Source organism: Periophthalmus magnuspinnatus, chromosome 10, assembly GCF_009829125.3.
Source record: "Periophthalmus magnuspinnatus isolate fPerMag1 chromosome 10, fPerMag1.2.pri, whole genome shotgun sequence".
NCBI classification, from domain to species: Eukaryota; Metazoa; Chordata; class Actinopteri; order Gobiiformes; family Gobiidae; genus Periophthalmus; species Periophthalmus magnuspinnatus.
This window is the reverse complement of record NC_047135.1, coordinates 25,630,657-25,649,823: the sequence shown is the minus strand read 5'-3', so window position 1 is coordinate 25,649,823 and position 19,167 is coordinate 25,630,657. Positions and strand designations below refer to the sequence as shown.

The window sequence follows — 19,167 nt, the reverse complement described above, 5'->3', positions numbered from 1 at the left end:
CAATCAAAAACCCACATTTGAATAAATGTAAGATGGATATGTTGAATGCCACACTGTGGAATATTTCAGGCAAAGCAATAACTTCTAACTGCATCGGAAAAGTTACAAACTGCACTTTTGGGTAGAAGTAAAAATAGTGACACAAATATTGCTCAAGTAAGGGCAAAAAGTTGTGCTACTACACACCCCTCAAGTACTTAAAGTTGGAACATTACTCAGACCCATAAAAGACAGACTTTTTTGTGTTATTGGAAAAAAATATTACAAGAGGATAAAAAGAATGTTTTGTGTAGTGTTTTATAACATCAAGCCACAGCGCCTCCTGGTGTGGCTGTAAAAAACAACCAACCCGTGAGACAACCAGCCCCGGTCTCCTAGCATATCTGAAGGCAACATAAAGCTTTTGTCACTTACACAAAGTGGGATGAGTAGTCAGAATACTTAAAAAATAAAATAAAATGGAAAAAAATAGAATGCCTGAGTAACATAACTAAAACTGATGACTACCCACCTTGACATTTTACCGTAACCATAATCTAAAATGCTCCTGCTTACCCGTGTGAAGTTGGCACTGATCTGCAGTTGGGACAGAGACTGGCGTATGTTGCGGCACAGTTGGGCAGTGGTGGCATCAGAATCCTCGTCGTGACAGCCCGGGTCATTCAGGGTGCGGTTTATACTGGTGCGCACCAGGCTCAGGTTAAAGTTCAATTTACCTGTGCCATCTTTTAATATGACCAAAGAGCCGCTCACATTCTCCAGAGCTTCTTTAGTCTCACGCATGGCTGTGGAGAAAACACAGGAGGGAAAATAGATTACAAAACTTGATGAAAGATACAGTCATACAGTCTACTCTTCTCTATTGATTACATTGTACTTGGCCATAAAATATCCAAAAGGTAAATGCACAAATGTTGAACTTGACCATTCTTTATATGTGTCTAGACCCAAAAACTCACTATGTTACAGCAAAAATCTGAAATGCAACAATATTAACTTTAGCTGCCCCCATCTGTGTTAAATATTATTAACCTATAGAATGTTGCGATGTCATCTGAAACACAACAATTATTATTTGTCAAATAAAATGATAATAAAACACATTTATCTTGTTGAAATAATGTTTAAAGTGTCAGAAAAAAATTGTTTCTTGTACAAATTGTACCAAACTTTTGGACAGAATTCTCCTTTTTATGATGTCATCAATATGGGACTCTCTAAAATAGATCTCTCTGTTTCCTGTAATTTTCAACATATTTCTCAACTTTTCTTCTGAAATTGCTTCTTGATTGGAGTAAAACTATAATTTATATTTACAAAGGGTGAAATCCCACCAAATGAAGTAGAAATGAGAGAATCATCAAACCTGCCATAGCACTTTAACGGCTCAAATATCCCAATCCAACACAATCTAACCCAACTATCCCAATATTTATTGTCAGCTGTGGTACTGGAATGTAAAAGTACAGTGACATTTTCAAATGTGAAAACAGCTTCATTACAATCAGTTATGTATAAAATGCAAATTATTAGGACTTGTGATTAGTATTGTAATGATCTGATATTTTGTGTTTAGTTCAGAGTTGACACCTTATATTATTCTTGTGATACTTGGTTGCTATGCCGACAAGCTAATGTGAAGATTCCATTCGTCAGGTACTGGTCTGTTTTGGGAGACTGGCTCTAGTGAGTTGAGACTGCTGTTGTTTTGCTCTTGTTTAGGCGTGGGTTGCGGCCTCTAGTAGCCCTTGTGTTCAGAAAATAAACAACCAGAAGAAATTTGCCGTGTTTCCTTACACCACAACACTACAGTATAAGGGTCAAATATTAATAAAACTATATATATAAAACAAAAGAAACACGACTGTGAGTGAGTGATTTGAGTTTAGATTGTGAGTCCTTTCTGTCTGTCAAAAGCTATTTGCTAACTACCCTGATTATATAAAATTGTAAATTCCCTATATGTACATCCTCATTAAATCAGCTACTACACGTACTCAGTATTCAACAGGTTATTTATATTTCATTGTTCAGTTTGTGCAATGACAATAAAGGTATTCTGATTCTGACGTGGGACGTTGAACACATTTCACAAAGACACAGCCAGGGGGCACACTAGAGATAGGAGCCTGAGCCGAGCATGACTGCATTATGTGGCTAATATAGAATGGATTATATAATTTTTCTTTGGAATAATACACAAGTTAATTCATAAACATTGAGTTACAATTAGATTAGCGCACTTGCCACTTGGTGGAAATTTGTTTTGTCCTATTAAAATGTAAAGTCAACAAATGGATTACATAAGAAAAAATAGCCTGCAGCAGATATTCAAAACAAATGAAGCTGGCTAAAATATGACGTAGGAGTGTGTGGTGGTGGCTCGGCTCAGGCCATAGGGGAGTAAAATCACATTATAGGATTGTTCATCAGATATGCACTGGAAAGACTGATTATAGAAGAGATACAAGTCAGCACTGGGAGAACACAAGTGGAATACACACAAAAGGGTTCTGAAGTTCAAAGATAACTAATGAATTTATAATCAGGGAATAAACAGCTGTACCTTCTCATTTGAGTATTCATCTACTCATTATGTTCTCTTCTGAGGTATAGACTGAACTAAGCTGACTCAGGACAGTTAATAACACGGCCCTAGAGACACATGATCTGCAAGTGTGCATTTATTTATTTTATTTTTTTGATTGACGCAGATTCCATATATGTAAGGAATTTTGTGTTACTGATTAAACCAGTTTTAAAGAGGGGGTATTATACTTGCTAACACATAATATATTTAGATCACCATGTCACCTTTTATTGTTTTGAAAATGCTATAACCGCCAAAAAAACAGCGTGTCACTCCCCCTTCAGAGCGCTATCACAATATCATCAATGTGCATCCCATGAAACTACACATGCACATCACATCAGGTTTGTGAAGTTGTTGTGTACACTTTTACATCATGCTTTTGCACATTTACGGAGAATTGTCATGTGAGAGTATGGGTGACATACTCTACCAGTCAAAAGTTTGGACACCCTCTCAGTCAGTGTTCTTTTTCCTTTATTTTTGCTACGTTTTAGATACATAAGGGAAACATCAAATATGTGAAGCAAAATATAGAAAGAAAGGTAAAGGCAGGCTCCTTTGAAGATTTGAATGAGAAATATTTTTTAAATGTATTTAGTAGAATTATTTAACTTTTTTTCTTTGCTACATAATTCCAAATATCTAACTTCATATAAATGATATTTTCTGTATGTATATAAAATGTAGAAAGTAGTAAAACTAAAGAAAAAAAAACATTGAATGAGATGGTGTGTCCAAACTTTTGGCTGGTAGTTAGGTTTGTGCACTTAGCATTGAACAGGCTCGTACTGCTAACCGTAATGAGGGTTTGAACAGTGCCTGGGAGAGATCGCTAGATTATTCAGACATGTATGGATGACACCTAAAACCTCTTCAGGCATGTTTTTGATGTCGGAACAACATTATAACATGGTATAAAGCTCCAAAAAGTCAATTTTGCATAACCCCCCCTCTTTAACTATGAGACAGAACATTATGTAATATTTATTTTACAGTTTGGGAGAGGCACTTCAAAATGACCACAAAGGGAAAACAAAGGAGAATTAGATCACAGCAAATAGGTCACTGGGCACAGGGGTCATACGGAGCTGTTACCTTTCAGGGCTCTCTCAATTCTCACTTAATGGAAAAAATAAAAACAAATAACTTTATTTAACAAAAAACGTTGTTAAATAATTGTATTTGTGAAATCAATGTAAATAATAATAATAAAAATATGAAAATAACTCAAAATATTGTTAGAAATGAACACAATTTAAAAATATATTAGATTCTATTCTGGGAAATAGTCTGATATCTTGTTATAAGGCGCTCTATGTGACTTTATTACTTTTGTGGTGATGCTATGATGCTATCGCTGAGAGGAAATGAAGAACGTACCTCCAGCCATATTGAGCACTCGGTTCAGGGCGGGGTGCACCTCCTTATCCAGCTGACCATGTATCCTTCCGCCGAGTAATGGGCCAATGTCTGCACAAGATACAGGTCCACGTCAACATCATATCACCAGTTATATATAGAAACGTTATTACATTTAGGACTTATAAAATAAAGCATTAGTAGAAATCGGAGATGTTAGTCACATTTATACAAGTTATATCCTTATGAATATGAAGTATAAAATATTATGTTTTTGCATGATCAGATTTCAAGTTTTTTAATATACAAGTTTATTATTGACATAGTGAGCCTTTAATACAGTAATAAAGCAACAGCAGTAGAAAATATTACCCCAAAAACAAATCAAATAAGACACTGACGCTTGCTAACTCCAGCTATATCTAAATCAATCTCACATTCTAGATCTAGGTCAACAAATTATAATTAAGAAAAAATATTAAAGACGTTTCGCATGTATTTGAGCCAAATGTGTCTTGTCCAGCACAGATAGACTGTATAAGCAGCTCTTGAGTTAAAAATATGTCAGCTGCATGTTGTCTGCATAATTTAAAAGTATTTTATTGTCCAATAATCAAGAAAAGGGCCTTAGCAGGTAGTTCTAGCTAGTTCTCATCTTTACCGTGATAGCAAAACTCCACGCTGGTCTCTGAAAAGTTGTAAAAGTGCTTATAAACTCATCATGCCGAATAATTACGAATGCTCTGACGGCATAATGTAAGCGAGGAATAACTTTGGACCAGTGCAAATGTTTTAAAATGAACTGGATCTGTTTTTCACATTTTTAAGTTTAATAATTTTTAAGTTTTTGTTTTATAATAGGTTTTCTTCTTCTATCTGTAAGTAGGCTGAAAACGCATGGGGTGCACACAGTTTTCAGTCTAGCTCTAGTTCTGTCACAGTGTGTGGTGTAAACAAGTGCAGACTAAACAGGAAGTGAACATAATGAGAATATTCAATGAGTCCTTTATGTCTATTGAATACAACATGAGAGGAGCAGAGCGGTACTTACTATCCAGGTCGTAGATGACTTTGTTCTTGGCAGTGGCGTACTGGGAGATTAGGTAATCGATTTGCTGCAAACACAATACACAAAAGGAATTATATATAATTCAAGTTTTGAAAGTAATCTATGGTATCCTAAAGACGTAAAAAGACTGAAATGTTATTTAATTTGATTTCTTTTGGGCATACAACTTTGTATTTACCTTGCAGTGTTTTGCATATATTTTTGTATTAATGTCATTTACTGCCTAATCTTTAAAGGGCCCATATTACAGTATTTTCTGATCTGTGTTATAATGTTTCCTCATCACAAACATACCTAGAGTTGTGTTTTGTTTCATTCACACATGTTTAACACACAAACCCATCGATATTTAGGATGAGTTCATGTCATGTGGTAATACAGGAAGTGCTCTATTGTGTTTTTAAACTTCATACACCTTCACTAGAATAATTTGGATAATTTTAGCTCTGGAATTGCCAATCTCTACTGAACAAATGGTTAAAGGTAGTTGTTAACTTAAAAACTACCACTAGATGACATCACAAGGTGTAAGAGAGGATTTTAAGCTTTAGAAATGTAGACAGACTAATAAAGGGTTACTCAAACATGTGTGAATGAAGCAAAACATAAGTCCAGATATGTTTATGAGGAGGTAACAACGTCATAACATGGCTTAAGCTCACAAGAGTCAATTTTGTGTAATATAGGACCTTTAACCATCATTTTTGACGAGTGTAGTCTCTGGGGGGCACCATAGTCTGCTGCATTATAGGGAAACACTGCCTTGCCATGTTTGACTAGCTGCAAGGTTAATATGTCTCACTAATAAAGTAGCCTGCCTAAAAGAAACCTAATATAACTTAAATTATTATAACAGAAGACAAGATGAAGATTACTGAAGTTAGATTGAAATAGTGACAATTTGTACAATACTGAATCACTGTTTTATGTTCATAATATTTGGGATATTTTACAAAACTGGGAGCATTTTCTTATATTAGACTCTTACTTTTGACATACTTGTTGTCCTTTATATGAAACAGTAATTAAAATGTGCATGTAGTCACTTTCCAAAGTAATATAGTAAAAAAAATAATAATAAAATGTAATTCCATGCAAAACCTCCATTAGTAACATTATCTGTAATTCCCAGCCCACATTTTTATGATTAAATATGGTTAAATTTCATTAGTATCCTTACAGGAAGTTTCACTGCCTACTTTGCTTATAATTGAATCAGCAGGTAAAGTGTAACAAATGAGCCTCTAATCCTAAGGAGATGTGCATATTTTAATAGCAACATCCAAAACAGCTTTAAAACATTAATCAGTGTTAACAGCCTGTGTTTCAGTCATAACTGGGTCTATTCTCATGAAACAGACCTTGAAAAGGCTAAAAATCATGTTTTATGACCCGAAAGTGCCTCTTAGGCGCAAGCCCAAAAATAAAAGCAACCCACAACTGTCAAAATTTATAAGTGACTTTCTAAAATAAGAAGCCTAAAGCTGCTATAAAGAAGCAGATTTGGCAACTCTGGAAGTGGCTGCCCATAAATTAATATATATCTCTATAAGCCAAAAATAAACAGCATAAGTGTGTCTACTAGTGTTGCTGCGATACTAAAAATTTTAACTTGATTGTGATACTATGGAATAGACTTGGAGGAATAGAAATGGGCATATACTAGTCTATGTGGCCTTATACTTGTTCTAATATAGCTCAAAATCATCCATCCATCCATTTTTTTCCGCTTATCCGGAGCCCGGTCGCGGGGGCAGCAGTCTAAGCAGGGACTCCCAGACTTCCCTCACCCCAGACATGTCCTCCAGCTCCTCCGGTGGGATCCCAAGGCGTTCCCAGGCCAGCCGAGAGACATAGACCCTCCAGCGTGTCCTGGGTCTTCCCGGGGCCTCCTCCCGGGGCCTCACTGAACAAGACCCCGAGATACTTTAACTCCTCCACTTGGGGCAGAGACTCACCACCCACCCGGAGAGGGCAAGCCACCTTTTTCCGGTCGAGAACCATGGCCTCGGATTTAGAGGAGCTGATTCTCATCCCAGCCACTTCACACTCGGCTGCAAACCGCCCCAGTGCCTGCTGCAGGTCCTGGCTCGATGAAGCTATCAGGACAACATCATCCACAAACAGCAGAGATGAGATCCTGTGGTTCAGGAACCAGACCCTCTCCGGCCCCTGACTGCACCTAGAAATTCTGTCCATAAATATAATGAACAGAACCGGTAACAAAGGGCAGCCCTGGCAGAGTCCAACATGCACCGGGAACAGGTCTGACTTAGTGCCGGCAATGCGAACACAGCTCCTGCTCCGGTCATACAGGGACCGGACAGCCCTTAGCAAAGAGCCCAGGACCCCATACTCCCAGAGCAGCCCCCAAAGGACACCACGAGGGACACGGTCGAATGCCTTCTCCAGATCCACAAAACACATGTGGACTGGTTGGGCAAACTCCCATGAACCCTCGAGGACCCGATGGAGAATATAAAGCTGGTCCAGTGTTCCACGACCGGGACGAAAACCACACTGCTCCTCCTGAATCCGAGGTCCGACTATCGGTCGAATTCTCCTCTCCAGTACCCTGGAGTAGACCTTACCGGGAAGGCTGAGGAGTGTGATTCCCCTGTAATTGGAACACACCCTCCGGTCCCCCTTCTTATACAGAGGGACCACCACCCCGGTCTGCCACTGTGGTAGTGGTAGTAGTGGTACTGTCCCCGACCGCCACGCGATGTTGCAAAGACATGTCAGCCAAGACAGTCCCACAACATCCAGAGACTTGAGGTACTCGGGACGGATCTCGTCCATCCCTGGAGCCTTGCCACCGAGGAGCTTGCTAACCACCTCGGTGACTTCAGCCAGGGTGATGGACGAGTCCGCCTCCGGGTCCCCAGTCTCTGCTTCCTCCTCAGAAGACATGACGGGGGGATTGAGGAGATCCTGAAAGTATTCCTTCCACCACCCGACAACATCCCCAGTCGAGGTCAGCAGCTCTCCACCCGCACTGTAAACAGTGTTGGTGAAGCACTGCTTCCCCCTCCTGAGCCGTCTGACGGTGTGCCAGAATTTCTTTGAGGCCGTCCGATAGTCCTCCTACATGGCCTCCCCGAACTCCTCCCAACCCTGAGTTTTTGCCTCTGCAACCGCACGAGTCGCGGCACGCTTGGCCCGCCTGTACTCATCGGCTGCCTCAGGAGTCCCACGAGCCAACAAGGCTCGATAGGACTCCTTCTTCAGCTTGACGGCATCCCTTACTTCCGGTGTCCACCACCGGGTTCGGGGACTGCCGCCGAGACAAGCACCGCAGACCTTACGACCACAGCTATGAGCGGCCGCATCGACAATAGAGGTGGAGAACATGGCCCACTCGGAGTCCATGTCTCCAACCTCCCCCGGGATCAGGGAGAAGTTCTCCCGGAGGTGTGAGTTGAAGACCCCTCTGACAGAAGTCTCTGCCAGGCGTTCCCAACAGACCCATATGATACGCTTGGGTCTGCCAGGTCTGTCTGGCTTCCTCCTCTGCCAGTGGATCCAACTCACCACCAGGTGGTGACAGCTCAGCCCCTCTCTTCACCTGAGTGTCCAAGACACGCGGTCGGAGATCAGATGACACGACAACAAAGTCGATCATCGACCTCCGACCTAGAGAGTCCTGGTGCCACGTGCACCGATGGACACCCTTGTGCTCGAACATGGTGTTCGCTATGGACAAACTGTGACTAGCACAGAAGTCCAATAACAAAACACCACTCGGGTTCAGATCAGGGAGGCCGTTCTTCCCAATCACGCCCCTCCAGGTGTCACTGTCGTTACCCACATGGGCGTTGAAGTCCCCCAGGAGAACGACGGAGTCCCCAGTCGGTGCACTGTCTAGTACCCCTCCCAGGGACTCCAAGAAGGCCGGGTACTCTGCACTGCTGCTTGGCCCGTAGGCCAACACTACAGTGAGAGACCTGTCCCCGACCCGAAGGCGCAGGGACACGACCCTCTCATTCACCGGAGTGAACCCCAACACGAAGCGGCTGAGCTGTGGGGCAATGAGCAAGCCCACACCAGCTCGCTGCCTCTCCCCATGGGCAACGCCAGAGTAATGGAGAGTCCAGCCCCTCTCAAGAAGTTGGGTTCCAGAGCCAAACTGTGCGTGGAGGCGAGGCCGACTATATTTAGTCGGTAACGCTCAACCTCCCGCACAAGCTCCGGCTCCTTCCCCCCCAGGGAGGTGACATTCCATGTCCCCAGAGCCAGTCTCCATGTCCAGAGATCCGGTCGTCGAGGCCCCCGCCTTTGACTGCCACCCAGATCTTCATGCACCGGCCCCTTATGGATTCCCTTGAGGGTGGTGGGTCCACATGAGGACAGCCCCACGTCACTCCTTCGGGCTGAGCCTGGCCGGGCCTCGTGGGGAAAGCCCCGGCCACCAGGCGCTCGCTGTCGAGCACCCACCCCAGGCCTGGCTCCAGGGTGGGGCCCCGGTAACGCCGGTCCAGGCGACGTAGCTTGCCTTGACTGAACACTCGTCAGAATGGGCTTCTGGAGCTCAAAATCATTCTAAAGCTATTCAGGAAAGGCTCATTTCTGTCTTTTATAGGGGATATCTAATTTTGGCACTAGTTTTAATATGAATTATTATCAGATTTTTGATAGTTTTGACAACCCTATTTCCAAACATGACAAAAACACTTTCCCATTCTACTTATTGAATAGTACTAATACAACATAGGCAATAATAGATGATGAAAACAAGGAAGTATAAATCACAAACACTGCTCATATCAAAGCGGATGACATAACATTATTGCAGGATGAACATATTATTGTGATGCGTAAACAACATTATAACATAGATCAGAAAACAGGGTCCTTTAAAACAGGAGTACCATCGGTGTATCATTGGCGAAGGTGTGCAGGTCCCTCATGTTAGTGTTGACCAGTCTGCGGATGTTCTTCACTTGGGAGCTCAGGGTCTGGTTGGAGGCATAGGCACACAGCACTCCAATCCTGCAACACATAAGAGAGATTATTAGGTATAGTTCAAGATGGTTTGTGGATATGAAAATCTTGTCCAACTGCCATTTTTCTGACAAGAACTGTGGTTAGATTTAAGATTTGTGTTTTAATCATAGGATGCTGTTTAAAGTTCACATTTTAAACCTGTCCAGACCTGTCACATTTCAATTTGTACAGATCTCAACTAACTAAACTACAGTCCGCAGTTTTTATGCAGAATAAGACAGGATACTTTGTTGTTTGTGGAGGAAATCTTAGTACTTGCGATTAATCTTGCAGCTCTAATCATAAGAGAGCCCTTTAAGGTTTATTGCAAACTGGGTTGCCAGATCCTACGACGAAAAGTAAGGTCACTGCTTTGTGATTGGACAAATAAGCCCTAGAACCAATAAACATCATGGAAATACAACTTTTACAAAAATCGTGTAACATAAGACATTTTGTTTATTAAAAGTGTAATATCAAAATGAGACTTGAGCAGGTTTACGTCATATCCAAGAACATGAATTAGTTTGTGAAATCTTTATGAATTAATTTTTACATTTTAGTATAAAGCACTCCATAACTAGTAGTATTGTTTAACCTGTTTTAACCTGTACGGACAAGCAATAACATCGGTCAGGCAGTAGGGGTCAGTACGAACCAGCACATTTAGTAAAGATGACCTAAAAGACATTTCTTAAGAACACTAAATAACAGAAATCTGATGAGCAGACACCAACATTTTTGGATAATTACATATGTTAATCTTCATACAACAAATTCTACAAATCTCTGGTTTAATCTTGTAAATATCTTCAAATTAAATGTAAAAAGAGACAAAAAATAAATCTATTCTGCTCCAATTTCTGCTTCCAATATACTGAGTCTGCAATGAGACTATAGACTAACCAAGGCACGTACTGACCATAATAGTCACTTTCTATGACTCATTGCACCACCCTACAGCAAAAAGTACATCAGATGTTCATTGATATTGTCATTACCGAGTCTATCTGAAGTCCATAACTTTGTGAATGATGCAATGTAAAGTACAGCGTGGAGGTTACCATCAGTGGAGAGGAGGAGGAATGAGTCATTGAATAAAGAGGTAGGAGGAGAAGAGGTGGAATTTACATGGATGACTGATGAAAAGAGAGATATAAAGCCGGAGGTTATGTGTTGTGCTTGTGACTTGTATTTGAATAAGTTAAGAATGAAAAACGGAAAAATGATTTAACCCTTTTAGCATGAGGAAGAGTTCAGAGAGTAGCTTTAGGCCTTATCACTATATTTTCATTACATACTGTTTTTTATTGTTAATTTTTTTTTTTTATGTTAAATGAATACACTATACATGCACATATACATAGTTATATCTCAATTTTAACTACTTAAAACTACCATCTTTAATTGGACTGGCCAACCCGCCTATGTTGTGTTCCCACAGCTCACCACTAGAGGCTATCTATGTTACTGCTGTCTGATAGTGTGCCTGATAAACGTGCAGATGGTAGCTTTAAAGTGCAGTATGTAGATTTTCAGGTGGCTGTCTGCTACCTGCTTGTGTTATTGCTTTGCCTGAAATTTTCTTCATTATGGCATAAAATCTACCAACATGTATTCAACAACAAATGTTTTTATTGCTACAGAAATAAACTGAAAAACAAGTATTCTTTCTGTGAGTGGACTCGCCTCTTCAGAGATTTGACCTGTAACTTAGCATAGTGGCTTCAACTGCTCATCTCCATGGAATTAAATTTAAGCCTTACTATGGTATGTCCTAATCTAGGGTAACATCTGCAAGGAGACAAGAAGGTGACAACTATTTAATCATTTCAGTTGAATGATAAACACGTGCATTTTTCTGTTCTGAATGAGAATGTAACTAAGATTTTCCTGTTTTGCTTTGTTTAAATACATTTTTTGGAGCTTTCTATAACGCTATGATGTTGTTTCCTCATCAAAAACATGGCTGAAGAGGTTTTAGATGTCATCCATGCATGTCTGAGCAATTTAGCGACCTCTCCCAGGCCCTATTCAAACCCTCCTTACGGTTAGAGGTAAGATTCTGTGCAATGCTCAGCCAACAAGTCTACATCACCTATGATCCCACGCAACAATTCTTCATAAATATACAAAAGCATGATATAAAACTATACACAACTTGACAAACCTGATGTAATGTGCAGTAATTTCATTAGCAGGAAGAAGGCTGATTGTGATAGTGCTCTGAAGGGGGAGTGACTTAATGTGGAGAGCAAAGGGAAGGAAGATTTAGAGTGTCAAAAATGAAAATGAAACTTATAAAATATTAATAAGTTGTTTTTTGAAATATGTTATGTGTAAGTTATGTCTTAGAAGTAAAATACCTCGTCTTTAAGCTCACCTTGACGTTGCTACTTCAAAGGGGCCCGCGTACCCCTGGTTGAGAATCCTTGCACACTTCATCTATTATGATTTCAAATAAATGGCATTTCTTTATTCTCTGGCAGCACAAAGCGTTTTAGTGAAGCGTAGAATTCTCTTCAGTTTAAGACGCTGCCTCCCCCATAGACCGCACACTGCCACCATCACTTCACCTTTATTTAATGCCACTTTTAGAGCGCGTGTGACAGAAATATATTTACCCAGCCAGGGAGATTTGTATAAGCCGATTGGAGCAGTATGGAATATATAACGACTGTATAAGAAGTGCAGGAAGGTATGGTATGCAAAGCAATATGGGTATTAGGTACCATTTTGTTTTGTAAAGTAGTAAATTCCTTCATGTAATAGTGTAAACATATTCACAATAATATTAATGATAGACCCTGGCCCTGTACGTGATTTTGTATTTGAGCAAAATCTATCTTGCCCTAGTACAGATATTTTGTGAAAGCGGCTTTTAGAAAGTGTGCTTATGTCTGATAATCTGGAAGTGCGTGTTAGCATTCTAGTTGTTGCAAAGCAGGTATTAGGAAACTCTGAATGCATAAGGTTAAGTGAGGAATTTGGACCTTTATAAACCATTTAAAATGAACTAGTTCTGTTTTTATGTTATTAACACAGTACAATTCAGGTACAGTGTCTTCAAAGCTGTAGATTGGAACCCAAAAAGCTGAGACAAGTCAGAATTATATGTTAGTGCTTTTGAGCTGGTGTAAAGAAGTGGACAAAGGGAGGGTGACGTCATCTGCAGCTCAGGCCAAATGAAGTTCACATTTGGAATTCTGACCGTGAGTATCATAGCAACTATGACTAACTAACTACTCAATGCCCCTTCCCACCCACACCGCTGGTTTAGCAGGGAAAGGGCGCTTAGCAACATTGTCAATCAAACGTGTTCTAGTGCTAGGGAAAAGAGAGCCCCTCATTGGTCTTTAATGTTCATATTTAGCCAAATAACACCACTAGGATCATGTAGACAGGGATAATACAAACATTTAAGACCAAAATGAATTGAAGCCGGAGTCGGTGGAGCTTGGAATGTGGCGGCTTGAAGGGTCAAGAGTAAATGGATTTATTGAATGAATGAATTTCTTCTAAAAACTGAAATTAAATTCACAAATGTACCAGAGATGTAACCTACTACAGAAATCTCATTTAGGCTATATTTACAAGATGGGAGACATTTAAGTGGGTGGTGATGCAGTTGTTTTGCTTGCCTAGTTTAGTTTTGATCAAATAAGCTGCGTGGTGTGTTGGTGTGCACAGTTATAATGACCTCACTTTTAATTATTTGTAGTAATTGCCAGTAATGTTTACGCCAAAATCTGTAAAAAAAAAAACAAAACAAAAAACAGGCACACAGCACTTTTAAACATATTTACACATAATTAACAAATTGCAATAAACTGAGATGTGCAATATATATGGTGCAATATATGTTTAAGAATGTTTTAAGTGTTAATACCAAGGGGCCCGAGACTAGTCGATCTCTGTCAAGAAGAGAGGGAGAATGTCTCATCCAGTTCTTATTATAGATCCATGTTTACCTCCTATTCTTGCATACAGGTCACAAAAAAGTCCCTCCAGAAATGAGTTCCCCTTTTTAAAGTTCTAGGCTGGACGAGGACAAGAAAATGTACAGGGTAGTGGGATAGCTGTTTTCGTGGTTTGTGGGTTTTAAAGTTTACTTGGTACATGGCTTTAGGGGTTTTATGTATATAGTTAGGTTTTAAATAGTTTGTGGTTTTTGGGTTTGCTTTATGGAGTGTTTAGGTTAGTGTTTTAAAGCTAATGTTAATTTTGCCACCCCTGTTCTAACTTACATAATTTTATCTGATAGAAAGCGCCTCAATCCACTTTGTAATTATTCAAAAAAAAATATGGACCATGTCTTCCTGCCTTTGTCTGTGTTTTAACCTTGCTCACTGAATTCCAAACCGTTAAGAGCTATCCTACGTCACAGTCCCTTTCCTTTCCTTCCCTTTTGTGAGTAAGCTTTTGACTTGACCCACAGAAACACAGGCATTGCACCCACAACCTCCAAGAATTCAAATCACATGCAAGCAGGATCTGAACCCATAAAACTTGGCTGCCACTATAACAGAAGATAAAGCCGACAGTGACAGCCAAGTTACAAATACTGCAATTAATATTAAAGCCCTGTATTATTTTTACTGTCTTAAAAATGGGAAAAACATTTTGCATCGGTCCTAACTCATCCAAGTGTCCTAATAATTCACAACAATGAGTTTATAAGAGCTTTTTACAACTTTTAAAGGTTAGAGAGGAGTATTGCACATTTCATTTTGACCCTATATGACCTTTTATAATATATTTGTACTGGCAAAACAAATGTTACTTAACAAGTCCACATGAAAAAAAATTGGTACAGCCCCTTTATCACTCAATACAACTGTATCAGCCTCTACCTAGACGATAACATGAATATAAAGAATCTACATTTAACAGTATCCTCTACTTAAAACTTGTATCTCGATGTACTAATGCTAAAGTTATTAACACGTGAATACCTGTAAAATGCAGACACATAATATACAATAGGAGACACTGATGCTCGTAGTCAAGGACAAAACTGTGAGTTACTGTGGCCCTGACGTTGCATGGGAGCTCACGAAGATAATGCTATGTTGACCAGAAGAGGATCCTTCTTCATGCACACACTAGAATAGACACTATAAAAACTGTAAACGTGCACATCCCATCCTTTCCATAGAGTCACTGTTCACTTTACCTGCCCAAAACTAATTAAACTCTTCTAATTTTATGTTTCAGACTCTTCAAGTCCTCTTTAACGATTACACCAGAAACAAACATTATTACAATAACTGTCACGATAACACATTTTAAAGCACGATATATTGCCTCAAATATTGCGAGACATCATAATACTGAAACTACTTAATACCACTGACACACAGGGCAATCCCAGTAAACCCATTTTTAAACACATTATTGCATTCTGGTATGAAGAAACACACCAAACTGATTCTGGTTGTTTATTTTCTGAACACAAGGGCTAATGTAGGCCGTAATCCACGCCAAAACAAGAACAAAACAACAGCAGTCTCGACTCACTAGAGTAAGTCTCCAAAACCAGTAACTGACTAATGGAGCCTTCACGTTAACCTGTCGGCATAGCAACCAAGTGTCACATACAAAAGCATTTACAACAACATAAACGGCTACAAGAACAACTAAAGGTGTCAACTCTGAGCTAAAGACAATATATCAGATCATTACAATATAGCATCATTAAAGGGCATGACCTGCAACAAATAAGTAGGAGAATGAACCAATAATAAGCCACAGAAGTAAAAAAACTGCAAAATCTCCCCACTTTTGCAAAAAAAAAAAAAAATGTACACATGATAAATACTGAGTCCTAACAATACATCAATATAGTAATTATCATGGTGGGGCTACCTCTATCAATATACATGGACACGTTACATGTCCAAATTGTATGCATTGCCATTTCTTTGCTTGGACTTTTCATTCTCCTCTGGTATAATAGGGCCTAGTATCTCATGTGAACGCGCTTGTCCCGACCTCACTTGTACAACCACCCTGAATACAGCCCATTGTGATACACAGAGAGCACCACACCATAGAGCACACCCGGCAGCCCTACCCCCAGAAGTGGCCTACATTCTGGGGCACAGCACTGGCCACAAGCCCCTCTTCAGCTGCTGCTCGTCCCGCGGGAGAAATTCATGTGTCATTTGGCGACGTTCGAACTTGAATTATAGCGCTTTTTAAAGTCGATGGAGCAAAATATATGTCTGAATTGTCCCCAGCGGTCTATAATAAAATAGCGTTATGAAGCAGCCATAGGGAGGGAAGAGACTATAGCAAGGAGCAGGTATTGAGTGGGGCTATCAAGAGGATAAAAAGTGCTTTCATGCACAGTGACAAAATACTTGCCTTGAAGCAGAACAAAGTAACATTTTTACCTTATTAAACGTCTTTGTAAGTCCCTGTGATGGTTAAATATGTACTGTATTTTTGGGGTGTTTGAAGCTGTGGTTTCCATTCAACAACATTATGTGATTATACTGCCTTATTTATGGAAGCCCGTTTCCGCCATGAAAAAAAAAATAAAAGCCCCACAGAAAGTCGAAATTACGAGTTTAAAACTCGTAATTATGAGTTTAAAACTCGTAATTATGAGTTTAAAACTCGTAATTATGAGTTTAAAACTCGTAATTACGAGTTTAAAACTCGTAATTAGGACTTTTAAAACTACTAATTATGAGTTTAAAACTCGTAATTAGGACTTTTAAAACTACTAATTATGAGTTTAAAACTCGTAATTAGAACTTTTAAAGTCTTAATTGAGCTTGTAGCACACTGCAACTGAGTGTACAGAGCAGAGGAGACAGGAGGAGGACTGTTATGTTTATCACCTACATACTTTTAAAAAATGAATAAATTAAGCTCCAGTAAAGTTTCTGGCGTCTTGAACAAATCAGTGGGCCCTGAGTGCTGTTCTGACCACTCATGAGCTGTGCTCTGTGTCTGTGAGCGCTCGTTTTCCTGGTCTGAGCAGAGTGCCAGCTGGTCACAACCCCGCTGGTTTATTGAGGAAATTATTAAAATACCAAATTCATTTAATCAAAATTGATAAGGTTCACTTTTTGTAAATGTTACATTCCCAAAATTACGAGTTATAAACTCATAATTCATACTTTTAAAAGTCCTAATTACGAGTTTTAAACTCATAATTAGTAGTTTTAAAAGTCCTAATTACGAGTTTTAAACTCGTAATTACGAGTTTTAAACTCATAATTACGAGTTTTAAACTCATAATTACGAGTTTTAAACTCATAATTACGAGTTTAAAACTCGTAATTTCGACTTTCTGTGGGGCTTTTATTTTTTTTTTCATGGCGGAAACGGGCTTCCATACTTATTTTAGTAAAAAAAAAAAAAAAAAAAAAGGAAAAACTGACAGTGTTGCATTGTTCTGCTTTAAAATCCAATCCCTTTCAAAAAAAAAAAAAAAAAACTTAAAAGGGGTTGTAGCTGTTATTTTCATGTAATAAATGGTCACTTTTTTATATAGAGCTTTTCCACCTTTAAGGCAATCAATGCGCTTTATATCCACGAACTACTCACCCATTCAGAAGTGTCTTGCCAAAGGACATTAATCTGTGTTGGAATCGCACTGCCAGTGGATCTGACCACTCAACCAATGATGTCTATGTTGAGAGTGGGATTTGAACCACCAACCTTCAGATCAGTGGACAAATGCTCCAACTGAGCTCTTGTCGCCCTGAGCTACTGCTAAAATTGTCTCACCCCAGCTCTTGTGTCCTATCTGCACCTAACCAGAAAGCATTTTTATCCACTGCAAACCAGAAAGTAAGACTGGTGTGTTTAGCATGCTAGTTGTTGTTGGCATTACCACATTATCACAGCAAAACGCCACTTTAAGGGTGAAAAGTTCTTATAAGCTGAATAATTAGGATGTTAGATTAGATAGGATGTTAAGATTGGATCACTAGATTTTAAAATTAAACTAGTTCTGTTTTCTTTGTCTTGATGTAATAAAAAGTAGATTACGTTATTTTATTTGTACAATTTTCATTCATACATCTTGGGTGTGGGGATTGATGCAAGCCATTCATAATCCTTTTTTATTACAAAATGAATCAAGATTATTATCACAATGTTCCCAAATTCTTCAGAATAACTGCACACCCCTGAGAGACCAGTGACATTGTATTTAATTGTGTGGAAACTGTAATATGATAAACTCAGAATAGCTCCATGCTACAAAACAAAACACTTCACGTCTACTTCCTGGTTTTTGTCCCTGTCCTGATTATAACATATTAGTAATTTAAGCCACTTCTTCCTACTCAGTTGATCAGTTGTTGTTTGCGTATGGGAAGATAGAGATAAGACTTGCATATTTATTGGAAATTCCGCTTCCCATGTGTCAGCTCCTTAGGTGTCTTTCCTGGTAGTTCACACCCCATTCTGTAAGTGCAACTCCAACACGTTGGCATATTCAAGGGTCATAATTCAAACTGTTGGGAAATGATGAAATGGGGATTTGCTAGAAGCAAGAAAGAAAGAAAAAAAAAGTTGTATTATAGAAGAATACTGATGTGTCATTGGGCAAGACACTTTAGCCAGTTGCATGCATATTAAGGCTCCCTATCTAGAGTTTAAAATGTATTCTACTGGTCAAAGTAGGAGTAACCCATAACTAATACTGTGTGTTTTAAGTAGTTCTTTTGGATTCAATAAGCTGCATCTCAACTTTGACGTTAGCAGCTAATGTTAATAGCCTAATTTTGACTACTTTCCTCCCCAGGGCACCAGCAAAGGGCAGTTCTTGCATCTTCTGTCTGCAGACTAGTGTTGTCACAATACTAAAATTTTAATACTGTACTCGATGCCGACTACAATAGCACAATAAAACATGCTCCTTTTTTAATAATGGAATGTAATTTTCATAAACAAAATAAAAGTACTTTCTTTATCTTAGCATAACAATTTCACTGATAAAGCTCAAAATGACACTAAAACTGAACTCAGCTAAACTCAAATATTCTCCTGTTAATGTAATTTGTTTGCAGTATCAGTATTGACACTTGCTCAAATCAGTACAGTATCTTGTTTTGATATTAGTTTTAGTATCGGTTAGTATCTGATTTTTGATACTTTTGATAACCCTTCTGCAGGCAATAGTAGTGTCTTTAAA

The 19,167-nt window shown here is 39.2% G+C and overlaps 1 protein-coding gene across 8 annotated transcripts in view; it reads right to left on the bottom strand.

Annotated features, from left to right (window-relative positions):
* Nucleotides 1-19,167, bottom strand: part of prom1a (prominin 1a) — an 89,743-nt gene that overhangs the window by 19,490 nt on the left and 51,086 nt on the right. For all 8 annotated transcript variants that reach the window (XM_055224804.1, XM_055224800.1, XM_055224802.1 and 5 more), the window contains 4 exons: nt 9,893-10,013; nt 5,004-5,067; nt 3,974-4,063; nt 556-785 (listed from right to left, as the gene is read on the bottom strand). In XM_055224804.1, the coding sequence (XP_055080779.1) occupies nt 556-785; nt 3,974-4,063; nt 5,004-5,067; nt 9,893-10,013 (505 nt within the window). The remainder of the gene's footprint in view (nt 1-555; nt 786-3,973; nt 4,064-5,003; nt 5,068-9,892; nt 10,014-19,167) is intronic.